Below are 15,006 nucleotides of genomic sequence, written 5' to 3'. Positions count from 1 at the left end.
AAGCTACAGCCTCATGTTATAAAGATCTACAGATTGAACACCAGAGTTGCTGCTGTGCATTAAAATACAATGTCATCCAGATATGAACACACATGCTCAAACATAAAAGCTATTCTGCTTAAAATTTGATTTCACTGAACAGAGTTTTTAAAGCTTTTTATTTTATACCTCAAATTCAAGGATTTTTCAATTTTGCTTAGGCATCCCTTCCGCTTAAATTCACTAATCTTTCATTGGAGTCATCTTATTGTAGGAATCTGCATAAATTTCACATAAAGACCTTTCACACCAAGATGTTTATAAATACAAGAAAACCCCTATGCTTCATCTATTGCTAAAACATTTTGAAATAACATGAATATATACTTCACAAATCTATTTCTGTATTTTCCAGATGGACTATACCATGTTAAATAACTCAATATTAGAGACATTTAAAATAAGTACTAGCTATCCATTCGCTAATTATATTACAAGAAATTATGCCTCAGCCACAGAGTTAGGCTCTCCATGTTTTATGATTACAACTGGCTTAGAGAAAATAACGGAATACGGAAACTGGGGGAACTTCAGTCACCTTCATCTCTAAACGCTGGCTGAACTATAGGCTACTACCCAGCAGGAGTGATAAAATCAATTCATTTGGTTCATGATCTCCATTTAATTTTTAATTACATATAGTAAGTGTTGCTTCATGAAGATGTTTTCTCAGGTGCAGCTGCATGCAACTTCACTGGGCTGTCTGTCTCTGTCTCTCTCCCTCTTCCTCATCTCCTTTTCTTCCTCCCTTCCTCCTTCATGCTCTTTCAAATCATTGAATTGATTTCTGGGTGTCATGGTCAAAAATACTTGACACTTTCATTTCTCTATATCTGATTCAAGTAGCAGTGGGAAGTACAAAGATTTTGTTTTTGTTTTTGTTTTTACAAATTAGGAAATAAAAGGCTAGTTAGTACATGGCAGTCAGAATCTGAACTCAAAATTCACGTTTTAACCATCCAGACATCACTCAGTCCTCCCATAGAATATAAAACACTCTTCATACTTCCTGAAACTACCTCCCCTTCCAACGCTGATTTCTTAACTATACAATTCCTAAAAGTAGTACAGTTGACAACAGGAAAGAGTAAGAAAAAAGGAAAAGCTCTATTCCTTGGTTGCTTTCCATGAGAGAAAAAAAAAATGGATAAAAATGAGATTTTTTTTGCCAGATAAGAAAAAGATGTAAAAGGGAAGGACGTCAGCATGGGGATGACAATTTATCAACAAAGTACAGTCTGAAATGCATTTCAAAAACCAATTATACAGTTGCAGTACTCCAGGCAAGCTCAAAATCAAGAACAAGCTATCTTAAAAAGGTTTAACAAAAAAAAATGGGGCTGGTGTTTTGGCACATCCACTTATGATGCCATTTCATATGGCATCCAATCCAATTACACTTATGATGTCATTTCATATGACATCCAATCCAGTTCCACTTCCAATCCATCTCCAAATGCTTGAGCCCCTCTCATCCATGGGAGACCCAGATGGAGTTCCGGGCCTAGGCCTGGCCCAGACCTGGCTGATGCAGCCATATGAAGTGAATCAACAGTTGGAAGATGTCTGTCTCCATGTTCGTCTGTGTGTCTCTCTCGTTCTTTTTCATCTCCTCCTCCTCTTCCTCCCTCCCTCCCTGATGCTCTGCCTTTCAAATAAATAAATCCTTTAAAAAAGAAAGAAAAGCATAGCTATCTCATTACAACCACAACGGCTCTCCTCCCATGCCAGCACAATTCAGAAGGAATAGGAAGAAGAGCCCCATTTGATGTTTTTCCTTTGGGAGAGAAATGAAGAGAATATGTATCCAACATTCTGGTTTTTGGGTGGTCCACCTGAGGTGCAGGGGAACCAGCACAGGTGGGTCACCTAGGGACCACTGAAGATCAAAAGACTGCCATGTATCTTGTTGCCTGCAGTACCTCACACACACACCAGAGGGAGGAAGAAATACAAGTTCCTGAAAGGGGAAATGAGTAAATCTTAATTGGGAAGTTACCCACAAAAGCCCAAAAACACGTTCTCCCTAAAAAGCTCAAGAGGTCCCAGAATCTCCAGCCAAGCTGGCAAAGTCATTCTGAAAACAAAGCAATTTCATAAAGGCTGAGAGTATTTTATCAAAGGCACAAAACAGCAAAAGTAACACGGCAAATGAAGAAACAGGGAGATAGGGCCCAATCAAAGTAACAAAACAAATCTGGACAAACTGATCCTAAAGAATCTGAGGTCAGTGGATTATCTAACAAATAATTTACGATAATCATCTTGAAGTTCAATGCACTATCAGAAAACACAGATAAACAAGCAAGAAAGATCAGGAAAACATGACTAAAATGAGAATATTAACAAGGAAACAAACTAAAAAGAGCCAAACAAAAACTCTGAAACTGAAGAATTCAATAACTTATTTGAAAAGCCCACAAGAAGGTTTCAAAATCTGCTTTAATTAAACAGATCAAAGGATCAGCAAACAGCACCTCTTTTGAAATTACTGTTAGAGGTACAAAAATTTTAAAAAATAAATAATCAAGAAAAGTAAGGATTAAGAACTTAGGGAAAATAACCAGACAGGCAACAATTGTGTGTGTATGCGTGTGTGTATATAAAATGAGAATTCTAGAAAGAAAGGATAAAATGAGAAAGGAACAGAGAGAATACACACAGAAACAATAGCTAAAATCTCCCAAATTTGAGGAAGGAAATGGACAAATTCAAGAAGCTCAAAGTACTCCAACTAGTATAAATCCAAAAAGACATTACACATAAAAACAAAGACATAGTACAAACTGCCAAGTCAAAGAGAGAATCTTGAAAGTAGCAAGAGAAATGTGATTCATCACATAAAAGGGGATCCCACAAGATGATCATGGACTTCTAAGCAGAAAAATCACAGTACAGAGGAAATCCTGTAATAACGTAATGGTGGTACCTAAATCAGTTTTAATTCTGGTATAGAACATAAAGATAAATGCATAAAAACTATAAACTATGTTAAAGGATACAAATTATATCTTTCTGTATTTTTTAACATCAATAAGTAGGCAGGAGATGTAAAATAATAAAGTCTTCTCATTGAATTGAATTTACCAACTTAAAATAATTACAGCACATATTTTATGTAATTCCCAAGGTAACTACAAATAGAAAATACCTATGTAAGATGCACAGAAGAAAATGAGAAGGGAATCAAAGCATGTCACTATAAAAACAACAAATCAACAGGATGGCTGTTTGGCCCAGCATTGGGCATATTCCATGTCAGAGGAACTGAGTGCAAGTACCAGCTTCACTCCGCATTCTAGCTTGCACTAATGCAAACCCTGGAAGGCAATAGGTAATGACTCAAGTAGTTGGCACCTTGCCACCCACGTAGAGACTCAGATTAAGTTCCTGGCTCCTGCCTTTGGTCTGGTCCATCCCCAGCAGTTCTGGACATTTGAGGAGTAAACTCATGGATGGGAGATCTCTCTTTACCTCTCTGCCTTTCAAATAAATTTTTAAAAAAAAATTTACTTGAAAGGCAGAATTAGAGAGATACAGAGAGAGAGAGAGAGAGAGTCAGTCTTCCAGCCTCTTGTTCACTCCCCAAATGGACGCAAGGGCCAGAACTGGGCCAATCCAACGTTACGAGCCTGGAGCTTCTTCCAGGTCTCCCACAAGGGTGCAGAGACCCAAGGACTTAGGCCATCTTCTACTGCTTTCCCAGACCATTGCAGAGAGCTGGATTGGAAGTGGAGCAGCAGGGACTAGAACTGGCACCCTCTCCTCTCTCTGTGTAACTCTGACTTAAAAAAAAAAAAAAAGAGAGAGAGAGAGAGAGAGACGAAACAGTAATAATTATATACCAGCAAATTGGATAACACAAAAGAAAGGCATTATGCCTATTGATAATGAAGAAATAAAAAAAATCTGAACAGACCTATAATCAGTAATTTAAAACTTCCCAAAGGCCGGCGCCGCGGCTCACTAGGCTAATCCTCCGCCTTGCGGCACCGGCACACTGGGTTCTAGTCCCGGTTGGGGCGCCGGATTCTGTCCCGGTTGCCCCTCTTCCAGGCCAGCTCTCTGCTGTGGCCAGAGAGTTCAGTGGAGTGCTTGGGCCCTGCACCCCATGGGAGACCAGGAAAAGCACCTGGCTCCTGGCTCCTGCCATCGGATCAGCGCGGTGCGCCGGCCGCGGCGGCCATCGGAGGGTGAACCAACGGCAAAGGAAGACCTGTCTCTCTCTCTCACTGTCCACTCTGCCTGTCAAAAAATAATTTAAAAAAAAAAAAAAAAAAAAAAAACTTCCCAAAAAACAGAAGCCCAGGACCACACAGCATCACTAGATTATTCTACTAAATATTTAAATCCTTCTCAACTCCTCAAAAAAGCTGAAGAGAAAAGAATACTGTGAAACCCATTTTAGGAGGCCAACATTATCCCTACCCCAAACTGAGATAAAGACACAACAAGAATACTACAGAACAATATCCCTGAAGCATACTGATACAAAAATACTCAACAAAATACTAGCAAACCAAATTCAATAATTACATATCATCACTAAGTAGCAGGGAAAAAAGATGATCATCTCAAATGATGTATTCAAGGCATCTGACAAAATTCAACACTTTCATAATTTAAAAAAAAAAGTTAGAAATAGGAAGAAATTCTCAATAATAAAGGCCACATACAAAAAGCCCACAACTAACATCACACTTGATGAAAAACTGAAGGCTTTCTCTAAGACCAAGAACAAGGCAACAAAGCCCCTCTCACCAATTCAACATAGCACTGAAATGTCCTAACCTGTGCACTTAGGCAGGAAAAAGAAATACACAGCATTCAAACTGGAAATGAAGGAATAAAACTATCTGTCCATAGATGAAAATATTTTATATATAGAAAACTCTAAAGATTACTTACACACATAAACAAATGAATTCAGCAAAGTGTAAAGCATAAAACCAATACATAAGTCAATGGCACTTCTATACACCAGCAATCAATAATCTAGTAATAACATTAAGAAAACTGTTTTATTTACAAGAGCATTAAAGAGAATAAAACACTCAGAAATAAATTTAATGAGATCAAAAACTTCCACACTGAAAGCTATTAAATAAGAAATTAAAGAAGATACCAATAATGTGGAAAGACATCCAATGTCCATGGATTAGAAGATGTAATACTGTTGAAATATCAACAGTACCCAATGTATCTGCATTGAAGTTCATATGGAAACCTCAAAAGACCTCAAATAATCAAAATAATTTTGAAAAAGAAAAATGTAAGTAGAGGCCTTATGTATCCCAACATCAAAACATATTATAAAGTTATAGTAATGAAAACAGTTTGGGGGCCAGCACTATGGTGTAGTGGGTAAAGCTGCCATTCTATATGGGCGCCGGTTCAAGAACCAAGTGCTCTACTTCCAATCCAGCTCTCTGCTATGGCCTGGGAAAGCAGTAGAAGATGGCTCAAGTCCTTGGGTCCTTGCATACGCATGGGAGAGCCGGAAGAAGCTCCTGGCTTCAGATCAGCTCAGCTACAGCCACTGCGGCCATTTGGGAAGTGAACCAGCAGATAGAAGATCTCTTTCTCTCTTTCTCTCTCTGCAACTCTGCCTTTCAAATATATAAATAAATGTTAAAAAAAAAAAAAAAGGGAAGGAAGAAAGAAAACAGTATGGTACTAACTTACAAGTGGATGTATAGAACAATGAGACAGAAGAGTCAAATGATCTTTGACATAAGGGGGAAAGGAAAGGCTCTTCACAAGCGGTTTTGGGAAAACTGCATATCCACATACAAAAGAATGAAGTTGGACCTTTACCCTATACACAAAAATTAACTCAAAGGCCGGCACCGTGGCTCACTAGGCTAATCCTCCGCCTAGCGGTGCCAGCACACCGGGTTCTAGTCCCGGTAAGGGCACCGGATTCTGTCCCGGTTGCCCCTCTTCCAAGCCAGCTCTCTGCTGTGGCCAGGGAGTGCAGTGGAGGATGGCCCAGGTGCTTGGGCCCTGCACCCCATGGGAGACCAGGAGAAGCACCTGGCTCCTGCCATCGGATCAGCGTGGTGCGCCGCCAGCAGCGCGCCAGCTGCAGCAGCCCTTGGAGGGTGAACCAACAGCAAAGGAAGACCTTTCTCTCTCTCTCACTGTCCACTCTGTCAAAAAAAAAAAAAATTAACTCAAAATGGATTAAAAACCTAAATATAGGGCCAGCACCATGGCTCACTAGGCTAATCCTAGTTTTACTAATAAAGATTTACTAATAAAGATATGGCCTCAGGTGTAGTTCTTCCCCTGCATTTTTACTAATTATAGAAAATGCCTCCTGAACTGATTAAGCAACTCTGTTGTCCACTTTTTATATTCCTATCTCTCTTAACCAAACTGGCAGAGAACAATACTCGAATGCCTGTTCACATGAGGCTTAAATCTCACTTTAATGGATAACCTCTGAACAAATCAGATGGGAAGTGTAACAGACAAAAAAATCTTCATGAAATATAAAGTAATAGAAATGTTACATGCTTATTTTGTTATAATTAAAATTAATCAGGGGCTGGCGCTGTGGTATAGTGGATAAAGCCTCCACCTACGATGCCAGCACCCCATAAGATACAGTCCCAGCTATTCCACTTCTAATCCAGCTCCCTGCTAATGAGCCTGAGAAAGCAGCAGAGGACAGCCCAAGTCCTTGTGTCCCTGCACCCATGAGGGAGACCCAGAAGAAGACAATGGCTTCAGCTGGGCAGTTGCAGCCATTTGAGGAGTGAACCAGCTGATGGAAGATCTGTCTACTCTCCAACTCTGCCTTTCAAATAAATAAATCAATCTTTATTTTAAAAAATAATCAGGCCGGCGCCACGGCTCGCTGGCACCCCAGGTTCTAGTCCCAGCTGGGGTGCCGGTTCTGTCCCTGTTGCTCCTCTTCCAGCCCAGCTTTCTGCTGTGGCCCAGGAAGGCAGTGGAGGATGGCCCAAGTGCTTGGGCCCTGCACCTGCATGGGAGACCAGGAGGAAGCACCTGGCTCCTGGCTTCGGATCGGCGCAGCGCGACGGCCGTAGCGGCCATTTTGGGGGTGAACCAACAGAAAAGGAAGACCTTTCTCTCTGTCTAACTCTGCCTGTCAAAAAAATTAATTGAAAAATAATAATCAGTACAGGAAGAGAAAAGTATAAATACTATAAGAAAAAAAATTTCAAAACCTGCCAACCAGTCTATGATCCTTGTCTGGCTTCACTTACTTCCTCAACCAGCTTAGACTTCACAGCCAGTTAGGATTTTTTTTTTTTTTTTTTTTTTGACAGGCAGAGTGGACAGTGAGAGAGAGAGACAGAGAGAAAGGTCTTCCTTTTGCCATTGGTTCACCCTCCAATGGCCGCCGCGGCCAGCGCGCTGCAGCCGGTGCACTGCGCTGATCCGATGGCAGGAGCCAGGTACTTATCCTGGTCTCCCATGGGGTGCAGGGCCCAAGCACTTGGGCCATCCTCCACTGCACTCCCTGGCCACAGCAGAGAGCTGGCTTGGAAGAGGGGCAACCAGGACAGAATCCGGCGCCCCGACTGGGACTAGAACCCGGTGTGCCGGCGCCGCAAGGCGGAGGATTAGCCTAGTTAGCTGCGGCGCCGGCCTGCCAGTTAAGATTTCAATAATGCACTCAAAACCACCACAGGGGGCCAGCACTGTGACATAGTGGGTTGGGTTTCTGTCTAGGGGGCTGGAATCCTATATGGGTGCCAGTTCATGTCCAGGCTGTTCCTCTTCCAATCCAGCCCCCTGCTGTGGCCTGGGAAAGCAGTGGGAGATGGTCCAAGTGTTTGGGTCCTGCACCCACGTGAGAGACAAGAGAGGCTCCTGGCTCCTAACTTCAGCTCAGCTCAGCTCTGGCCATTGAGGCCATCTGGGGAATGAATGAACCAGTGGATGGAAGACTTCTCTCCCTCTGACTCTGCCTCTCTCTGTAACTCTACCTCTCAAATAAAAATCTTTACAACAAATAAAATACCCAGTACCCAGAGTACTCTTTATCCCCTCAACTTCCCTTCCCATTACAGTCTGAATGATACGTACTTTAGGCACTCTTCACACACAAATCTGGGTAGTGATCCTCTATGAAGAAAGTCATAAAACTGCTGCTTACCAATATCCTAGTTACCTACTCCAATTTCCTGAAACAGTCTTCTAACAGTTTAAGGCCGAACCTTTTTCATATTTAAGCCCTTCCAAATTTTTAGCATTTGTCCTTCTTTCTCCCAACTGAGGTGCCATGGAATGAGTTCCAGTCCCAATTCAACTGACTGGTGACATATCCTACAAATCTACTGTTGGACTAGTATCTGAAATTGATCCCCTCCTCCACTTTAGGCCTTCATTCTCTCACAAAGAAAATTAGGAGAGTCTAAATGTTTTCTGTACCTCCCTTCTCTTCAAATCCCAAAGCATCTTACTCTGTATTACAAGATTAAAGTTCACTTCCAAACTTTATTACTCCTTACTGAAAACCTATTCCTCAAACATTGAAACAATCCATAATGTGATCTAAGCTAACCTTTCCCAATCATCTTCTAAAGCTGGTATCTGCTCCAGGCAAATCAAATTCCTTAACACTTTCTCAAGCATATTGCACACTTACCCATCTTTATTCCTTTACCCCTAAAATTACCTGCCAGAGTGCACCCTTCCTGTCTAACTGCCAATATGCTACCCAACATAATCATTCTGGAGGGCAACTTGTAGTACACGTAAAATATTTAAATGATTCAATGCCATAAACATGGCAATTTCACTTCTAAGAATTTACCCAATGCAGTAAGTAGACAAAGGAACAAAATAGATAGTTGCAGATCTTAATAAGCATTATTTAATGATGAGCATTTAGCAATATAAATGTCCAATAGTAAAGAATTAGTTCAATGAATTCACTGAACTAATGCAATGCACACACTGGAAGACAGCAGGTGATTGCTCAAATATTTGGATCCCCACCACCTACCCAGAATACCTGAATTAAGTTTCTGGTTCCTGGCCCCAGCCAGGAACAGCACAAACTTAGCTGTTGCTGGCATTCAGTGAATGAACCAGAGGATTTCTCTACCTATCTCTTGATCTGTTACTCTTTCACTCTTTCAAATAAAATTGGAAAAAAAAAAATAAATAAAACACCAGGGCCAGCACTGTGGCATAGTGGATAAAGCTGCCACCTGAAGAGCCAGCATCCCACATGGGCACCAATTCAAGTTCTGGCTCTCCACTTCCAACCCAGCTCTCTGCAATGGCCTAGGAAAGCAGTGGAAGATGGCCCAAGTCCTTAGGCCCCTGCACCTGCATGGGAGACCCAAAAGAAGCTCCTGGCTTCAGATTCGCGCAGCTCCAGTCATTGCGGCCAACTGGGGAGTGATTCAGGGGTTGGAAGACCTCTCTCTGCCTCTTTCTCTGTGTAACTCTGACTTTCAAATACATAAATAAAATCTTAAAAGAAAAAAAAAGTGGGGGGGGGGGGGCCTGGAGCTATAGTGTAGCGTGTTAAAGCTCTGGCCTGAAGCACCAGCATCCCACATGGGTGCCGGTTCGAGTTCCAGCTGCTCCTCTTCTGACCTCTCTGCTACGGCCTGGGAAAGCAGCAGAAGATGGCCCAAGTCCTTGGGCCCCTACACCCACGTGGGAGACTCAGAAGAAGCTCCTGGCTCCTGGCTTCAGATCGGAGCAGCTCTGGCCACTGCAACCACCTGGGGAGTGAACCAGTGGATGGAAGACCTCTCTGTCTCTACCTCTCTATGTAACTCTTTCAAATAAATTAAAAAAAAAAAAAAAAAAAACAGAATCAGAATGCCTGTTCACTCTTAAGAACACTCTCACTTCTGTGCCTTTGCTTACACCATTTTCCTACTGGAAAAATGTCCTTTCTTTCCCTTCTTTTCTCACTCCCATTCTTACAGAAAAACCAGTTCTCCACTAGCGTCTTTAATTTGATATCAATATTTCACATAAAACCAAAACTAATACTGATTTCATGAGGCTAATAATGAATTTTTTCCCAACATGGAATCTGGCAAGCCCAAAAACTCACACAAAAAGTTAACAAAAATTCATGTATTCAGAAGTATCAAATAATAAGAGATTCAAAAAAAGGGAACTAAAATGTCATTAAAAGTTGAAACACTGTTTAATCCAAATCTAGTTTTTCTGTCCTGTATCAGGCTAGACTTTCACCTCTAGATACTTTTTAAAAAAAAAATATTTATTTATTTATTTGAAAGGCAGAGTTACAGAGAGGCAGAGAGGCAGAGAGGCAGAGAGAGAGAGAGAGAGAGATTGATCTTACATACACTAGTTCATTCCCCAGATGGCCACAATAGCCAGAGCTGTGCAGACCCAAAGCAAGGAGCTTTTTCCAGATCTCCCATGCAGGCTCAGGGACCCAAGGACTTGGGCCATCTTCCACTGCTTTCCCAGGCCACAGCAGAGAGCTTGATCAAAAGTGGAGCAGCTAGGACTCAAACCAGCACCCATATGGGATGCCGACACTGCAGGTGGCAGCTTTACCCGCTGCACCACAGCACTGGCCCATACTTTCAATGTGCCCAATTAAAGCAGCTAGAATTCTTTCTGTTTTACTATTTAACTTGAATACAGGCTAGACAAAAAAATTTCAAGCCTCTGAAACCACATCTACGGGGCCAGCGCTGTAGCGCAGCAGGTTAAAGCCCCACCTGCAGCACCAGCATCACATAATGCCACCTGTTCATGTCCCAGCTGCTCCTCTTCTGATCCAGTTCTCTGCTATGGCCTGGGAAAGCATTAGAAGATGGCCCAACTCCTTGGGCCCCTGCACCAGCGTGGGAGACCCAGAAGAAGCTCCTGACTCCTAACTTTGGATCAGATCAGCTCTGGCCATTGCGGCCATTTGGGGAGTGAACCAGTGTAAAGGAAGACCTCTCTCTCTCTCTGGCTCTACCTCTCTCTGTAACTCTTTCAAATAAATTAATTCTAAAATAAAATAATCACATCTAGAATACAAGATTCTGAAGGAGATTCGAGTGATCCAGGAGAATGATTGCATATTCATGACATTAGTTTGACTGCTCAAAAGACACTTAGTATAAGTTTTAGTTCCCCCACTACATTGTGAAGAGTTAAAATTGCCATAAAGCCCCAGCACAACAAGGCACCACTAATTATCACCCCAACAACAATTTTCAACCAAATAATACACAAAGTGATTGGTAAAATATAAGGATTGGGACCCTAGCAAACAAAGAATTTACTATCCAGTCAAGTAAAATACTCTCCTAAAACAGGGTAAGAAAATATGAGCAATATTTAAGCAATGCGAAACAAGGGGAAAGCTAACATGACAAGAGCTGTATAAAATTAATTACAGCCAGGCCAACACTGTGGCTCACTTGGCTAATCCTCTGCCTGTAGCACCGGCACCCCAGGTTCTAGTCCCAGTTGCTCCTCTTCCAGTCCAGCTCTCTGCTGTGGCCCGGGAGGGCAGTGGAGCATGGCCCAAGCGCTTGGGTCCCTGCACCCGCATGGGAAACCGGGAGGAAGCAACCGGCTCCTGGCTTCGGATCGGCGCAGTGTTGGCCATGGCGGCCATTTGGGGAGTGAACTAACAGAAGGAAGACCTTTCTCCGTCTCTGTCTATAATTCTACCTATCAAATAAAAAATAAATTAATTAATTACAGCCAGCGCTATGGTGTAGCCGGTAAAACTGCCACCTGCAGTGCTGGTATCCCCTATGGGCGCCAGTTCAAGACGCAGCTGTTCCACTTCTGATCCAGCTCTCTACTATGGCCTGGGAAAGCAGTAAAAGATGGCCCAAGACCTTGGCCCCTTCACCTGCGTGGGAGACCCAGAAGAAGCTACTGGTTCTTGGCTTCAAATCAGCACAGCTTTGGCTGCTGCGGCCAGTTGGAAAGTGAACCTACAGATGCACGTATCTCTCTCTCTCTGCCTCTCCTTCTCTCAGTGTAACTCCTTCAAATAAATAAATAAATCTTTAAAAAATTTATTACAAATTAATGGAAGAGACAGTAAATGAATCTTCTAAATGAAGTTTTTTTTCCAGTAAAGAATGGAAAAGACAGATTCTGAAAAAAATTTTTCACAAAACTGAATGAGCATGAACCTTTTGATCAGAGAAGAAAATCTGATGAATATTCCCAACATTAGCTTTATACTAGTGAGCACTGTTAAATTATTTTACAGTGTTTACAAAAATGATCCTGGCCGGCGCCGTGGCTCACTAGGCTAATCCTCCGCCTTGCGGCGCCGGCACACCGGGTTCTAGTCCCGGTCAGGGCGCCGGATTCTGTCCCGGTTGCCCCTCTTCCAAGCCAGCTCTCTGCTGTGGCCAGGGAGTGCAGTGGAGGATGGCCCAGGTGCTTTGCCCCTGCACCCCATGGGAGACCAGGAAAAGCACCTGGCTCCTGGCTCCTGCCATCGGATCAGCGCGGTGCGCCGGTCGCAGCGCGCTGGCCGCGGCGGCCATTGGAGGGTGAACCAACGGCAAAGGAAGACCTTTCTCTCTGTCTCTCTCTCTCACTGTCCACTCTGCCTGTCAAAAAATTAAAAAAAAAAAAAAAAAAGATCCTTAATGTAGAGTCAAGAAAAGGCCAGTATAAGCTATTCGATCCATTTAAAAAGAAAATTAAAAATTGCCTACATGGAAGACATATCCAAAAAAATTTCTTACCTTGAATATACCAACCCAATCTTTTGAATGTGGATGGATATACGGAGTCAAGGTGTAATGACATTCCAGGTGTGCATTAGGAAGATAACTCTTGGCCACATTTTGAAAGATGACATGTGCAAAGTTGGAAGTCTGCAATGGGACTTCTTGAAAGGATGTCATTGTGAATCTGGAACAAGTAATTCATACAAGTTAAATAATACCAACCAAGAATAAACTTGTACTTCAGAAAATGCCTTACATTTAACACAAATTTCATAGATATTTACATAACATTATTTATTGAGAAGATACACACTTTTAATATTGAAACTTTTCCTTAAAATATAAAACAGAAAAATAACTAAAGCCAACACAGCTCAGAAAGTTATATGAGTGTTAAAAAGTTATACCAAAAAGCTCTCAAATCTCCTGGAAAGCCTAGCCCTTTGCTTCTGTTTCAACCAAAATTAAATGAACAAGAGGTGTTTTAGTGCACACACTGCCAATATAAACCTGTTGGCCCCTAGCAACATACACTAAAAAACAGAAACAAAGACAGTTAAAAGTCAGGGTTTTATTGGTTACTGGTCAGTTACCTTTTCCTTTTAACATAGTACCTATGAACTTCATTTGCCTCCCACACCCAGCCCATTCCATCCTTCTCCGCTTTCCCATGTTCTAGGTCCTATAACTGAACCTAATACCAACCTCTCTGTGCCTGGATTCCCATCCCATGTTGTGACCCCATAGGCCGGCATCTCTCAACACTGTTACCTATTAGAACCATTAGGGGCCTGAAAACAGAAACAAACAAAAAACCTTCTGGAAGTGGGGGCCTAAGTACACTGCATATACATATACAAGGGTACTTCAAAAAGGTCATGGTAATTTGAATTAAAAGACTCAGTACAATCACTGATTCTACAGTACACATAAGAAACTATGACTAATCTTAAGGCACTTGCTTCTGAGTCATTAAAACAGATATCCCTGTAGGGGAAAAGTGGGGCAAGATTTTTGCTAACCAAATTAATCTAATTTACTTCGCAAATCAATGAACTTTGTACAGCGCAAGCACAACAGTAAGACTCAACTCATATTTTAGCAATTACGAAGAAGCCTTACTGCTAAGGCCTAAAATAGTTTACTTTTACAAATGTTTCTTTTGCTGACATGTTTGAAATATTAAGGAAATTTTTAAGTTTTAAAATAAGCACTTCAGAAAATACCAAATTTTCTTATAGTGTCCTCTCTGCTTCTGTTATGGTCAATGTACTGCTTAACTGAACAATATAGTAGACATCTCATAAAGAGACCATTAAAATTAACCTGGAAGCCACTGTATGTCCTTGCAAGGACTTCAGCGTGAAGGCTAATCTTCCTTCACTTCTGCACTAACACATGAGCTTTACTGCCAACAATTCTACCTCACAGAGAGACAACAGTGAATACTCCCCTCCTGGTAACCAAAGCCTTCAGGAAAATGAAAAGGTAGCACTTAAAACACTGGGGAACTCCACTTAAAAAACAACTGCACACTTTTATTACTTTGGTTTGTTTCTTCCAGAGTTGCATGTGCTAATCTGGGCTCCAGAAGGTCATGATACTAATAAAGTCAGGATAACCTCTTCTCAAGTGAATGGCTTCACAAAAATGGGGGGAAAGTCCACCTATTCCAGTTCTTTCAAAAACACTCACTATAGTAAGATACCAGTAAGAGAAACTAGCTCAATCAGTTCTATGAACCTCTATCAGTTACAGCTTCCAAAACTAATATTTTTCTATGAAGAACGTGCTTGGGTTTCTCTGAGAAAACATTCAGTAAGGAGAAAATAAGCTAGTTTAGGATAAGCTTCCCATGTTTTTAATTAAAAGCTTTTTAAAGTTGAAATCTTTCTCAAAATTGAACAAGCTAATTCCTAAAGCAAACTAAATCAACAGAGCTGTAACTATTTGCTTATAAAATAAGGTAATGGAGTTTAAACTTTTATTTAATATCAGTTAAAATTTTCCCAAAAATTCATAACCCAGTTACACAGATATGTATTTGTTTATGAGTAGATGCTTATAAATCCATCAAAAGGGACTCAGAGAAAGTACACACCAGTCTTTACTTAAGGGACATGTGTAAAAACAGGACATAAGAGAACTTTGATTTTTAACTCATTGTTTGAAAATTTCTACAAGTATATAATATTTTAACTGTTTTAAATGATCATGTTAACATGAAATTTCATTTTTAAATCCTCTTCCCAAAATTTAAGTATTTAATAAAAAACACCAACATTAC

At 41.3% G+C, this 15,006-nt stretch overlaps 1 protein-coding gene across 3 annotated transcripts in view; it reads right to left on the bottom strand.

Annotated features, from left to right (window-relative positions):
• The window catches only part of TAX1BP1 (Tax1 binding protein 1), an 89,037-nt gene that overhangs the window by 69,922 nt on the left and 4,109 nt on the right, over positions 1 to 15,006 (bottom strand). For all 3 annotated transcript variants that reach the window (XM_051853244.3, XM_008261562.5, XM_051853246.3), the window contains exon 2: positions 12,735 to 12,903. In XM_051853244.3, the coding sequence (XP_051709204.3) occupies positions 12,735 to 12,896 (162 nt within the window). In that variant the 5' untranslated portion in view covers positions 12,897 to 12,903. The remainder of the gene's footprint in view (positions 1 to 12,734; positions 12,904 to 15,006) is intronic.

The sequence above is a fragment of the Oryctolagus cuniculus genome, chromosome 16, assembly GCF_051225735.1.
Source record: "Oryctolagus cuniculus isolate XC-2025 breed Fujian yellow rabbit chromosome 16, ASM5122573v1, whole genome shotgun sequence".
Taxonomy (NCBI): Eukaryota; Metazoa; Chordata; class Mammalia; order Lagomorpha; family Leporidae; genus Oryctolagus; species Oryctolagus cuniculus.
The sequence above is the reverse complement of the archived record's forward strand: the minus strand, read 5'-3'. Positions and strand labels throughout refer to the sequence as shown.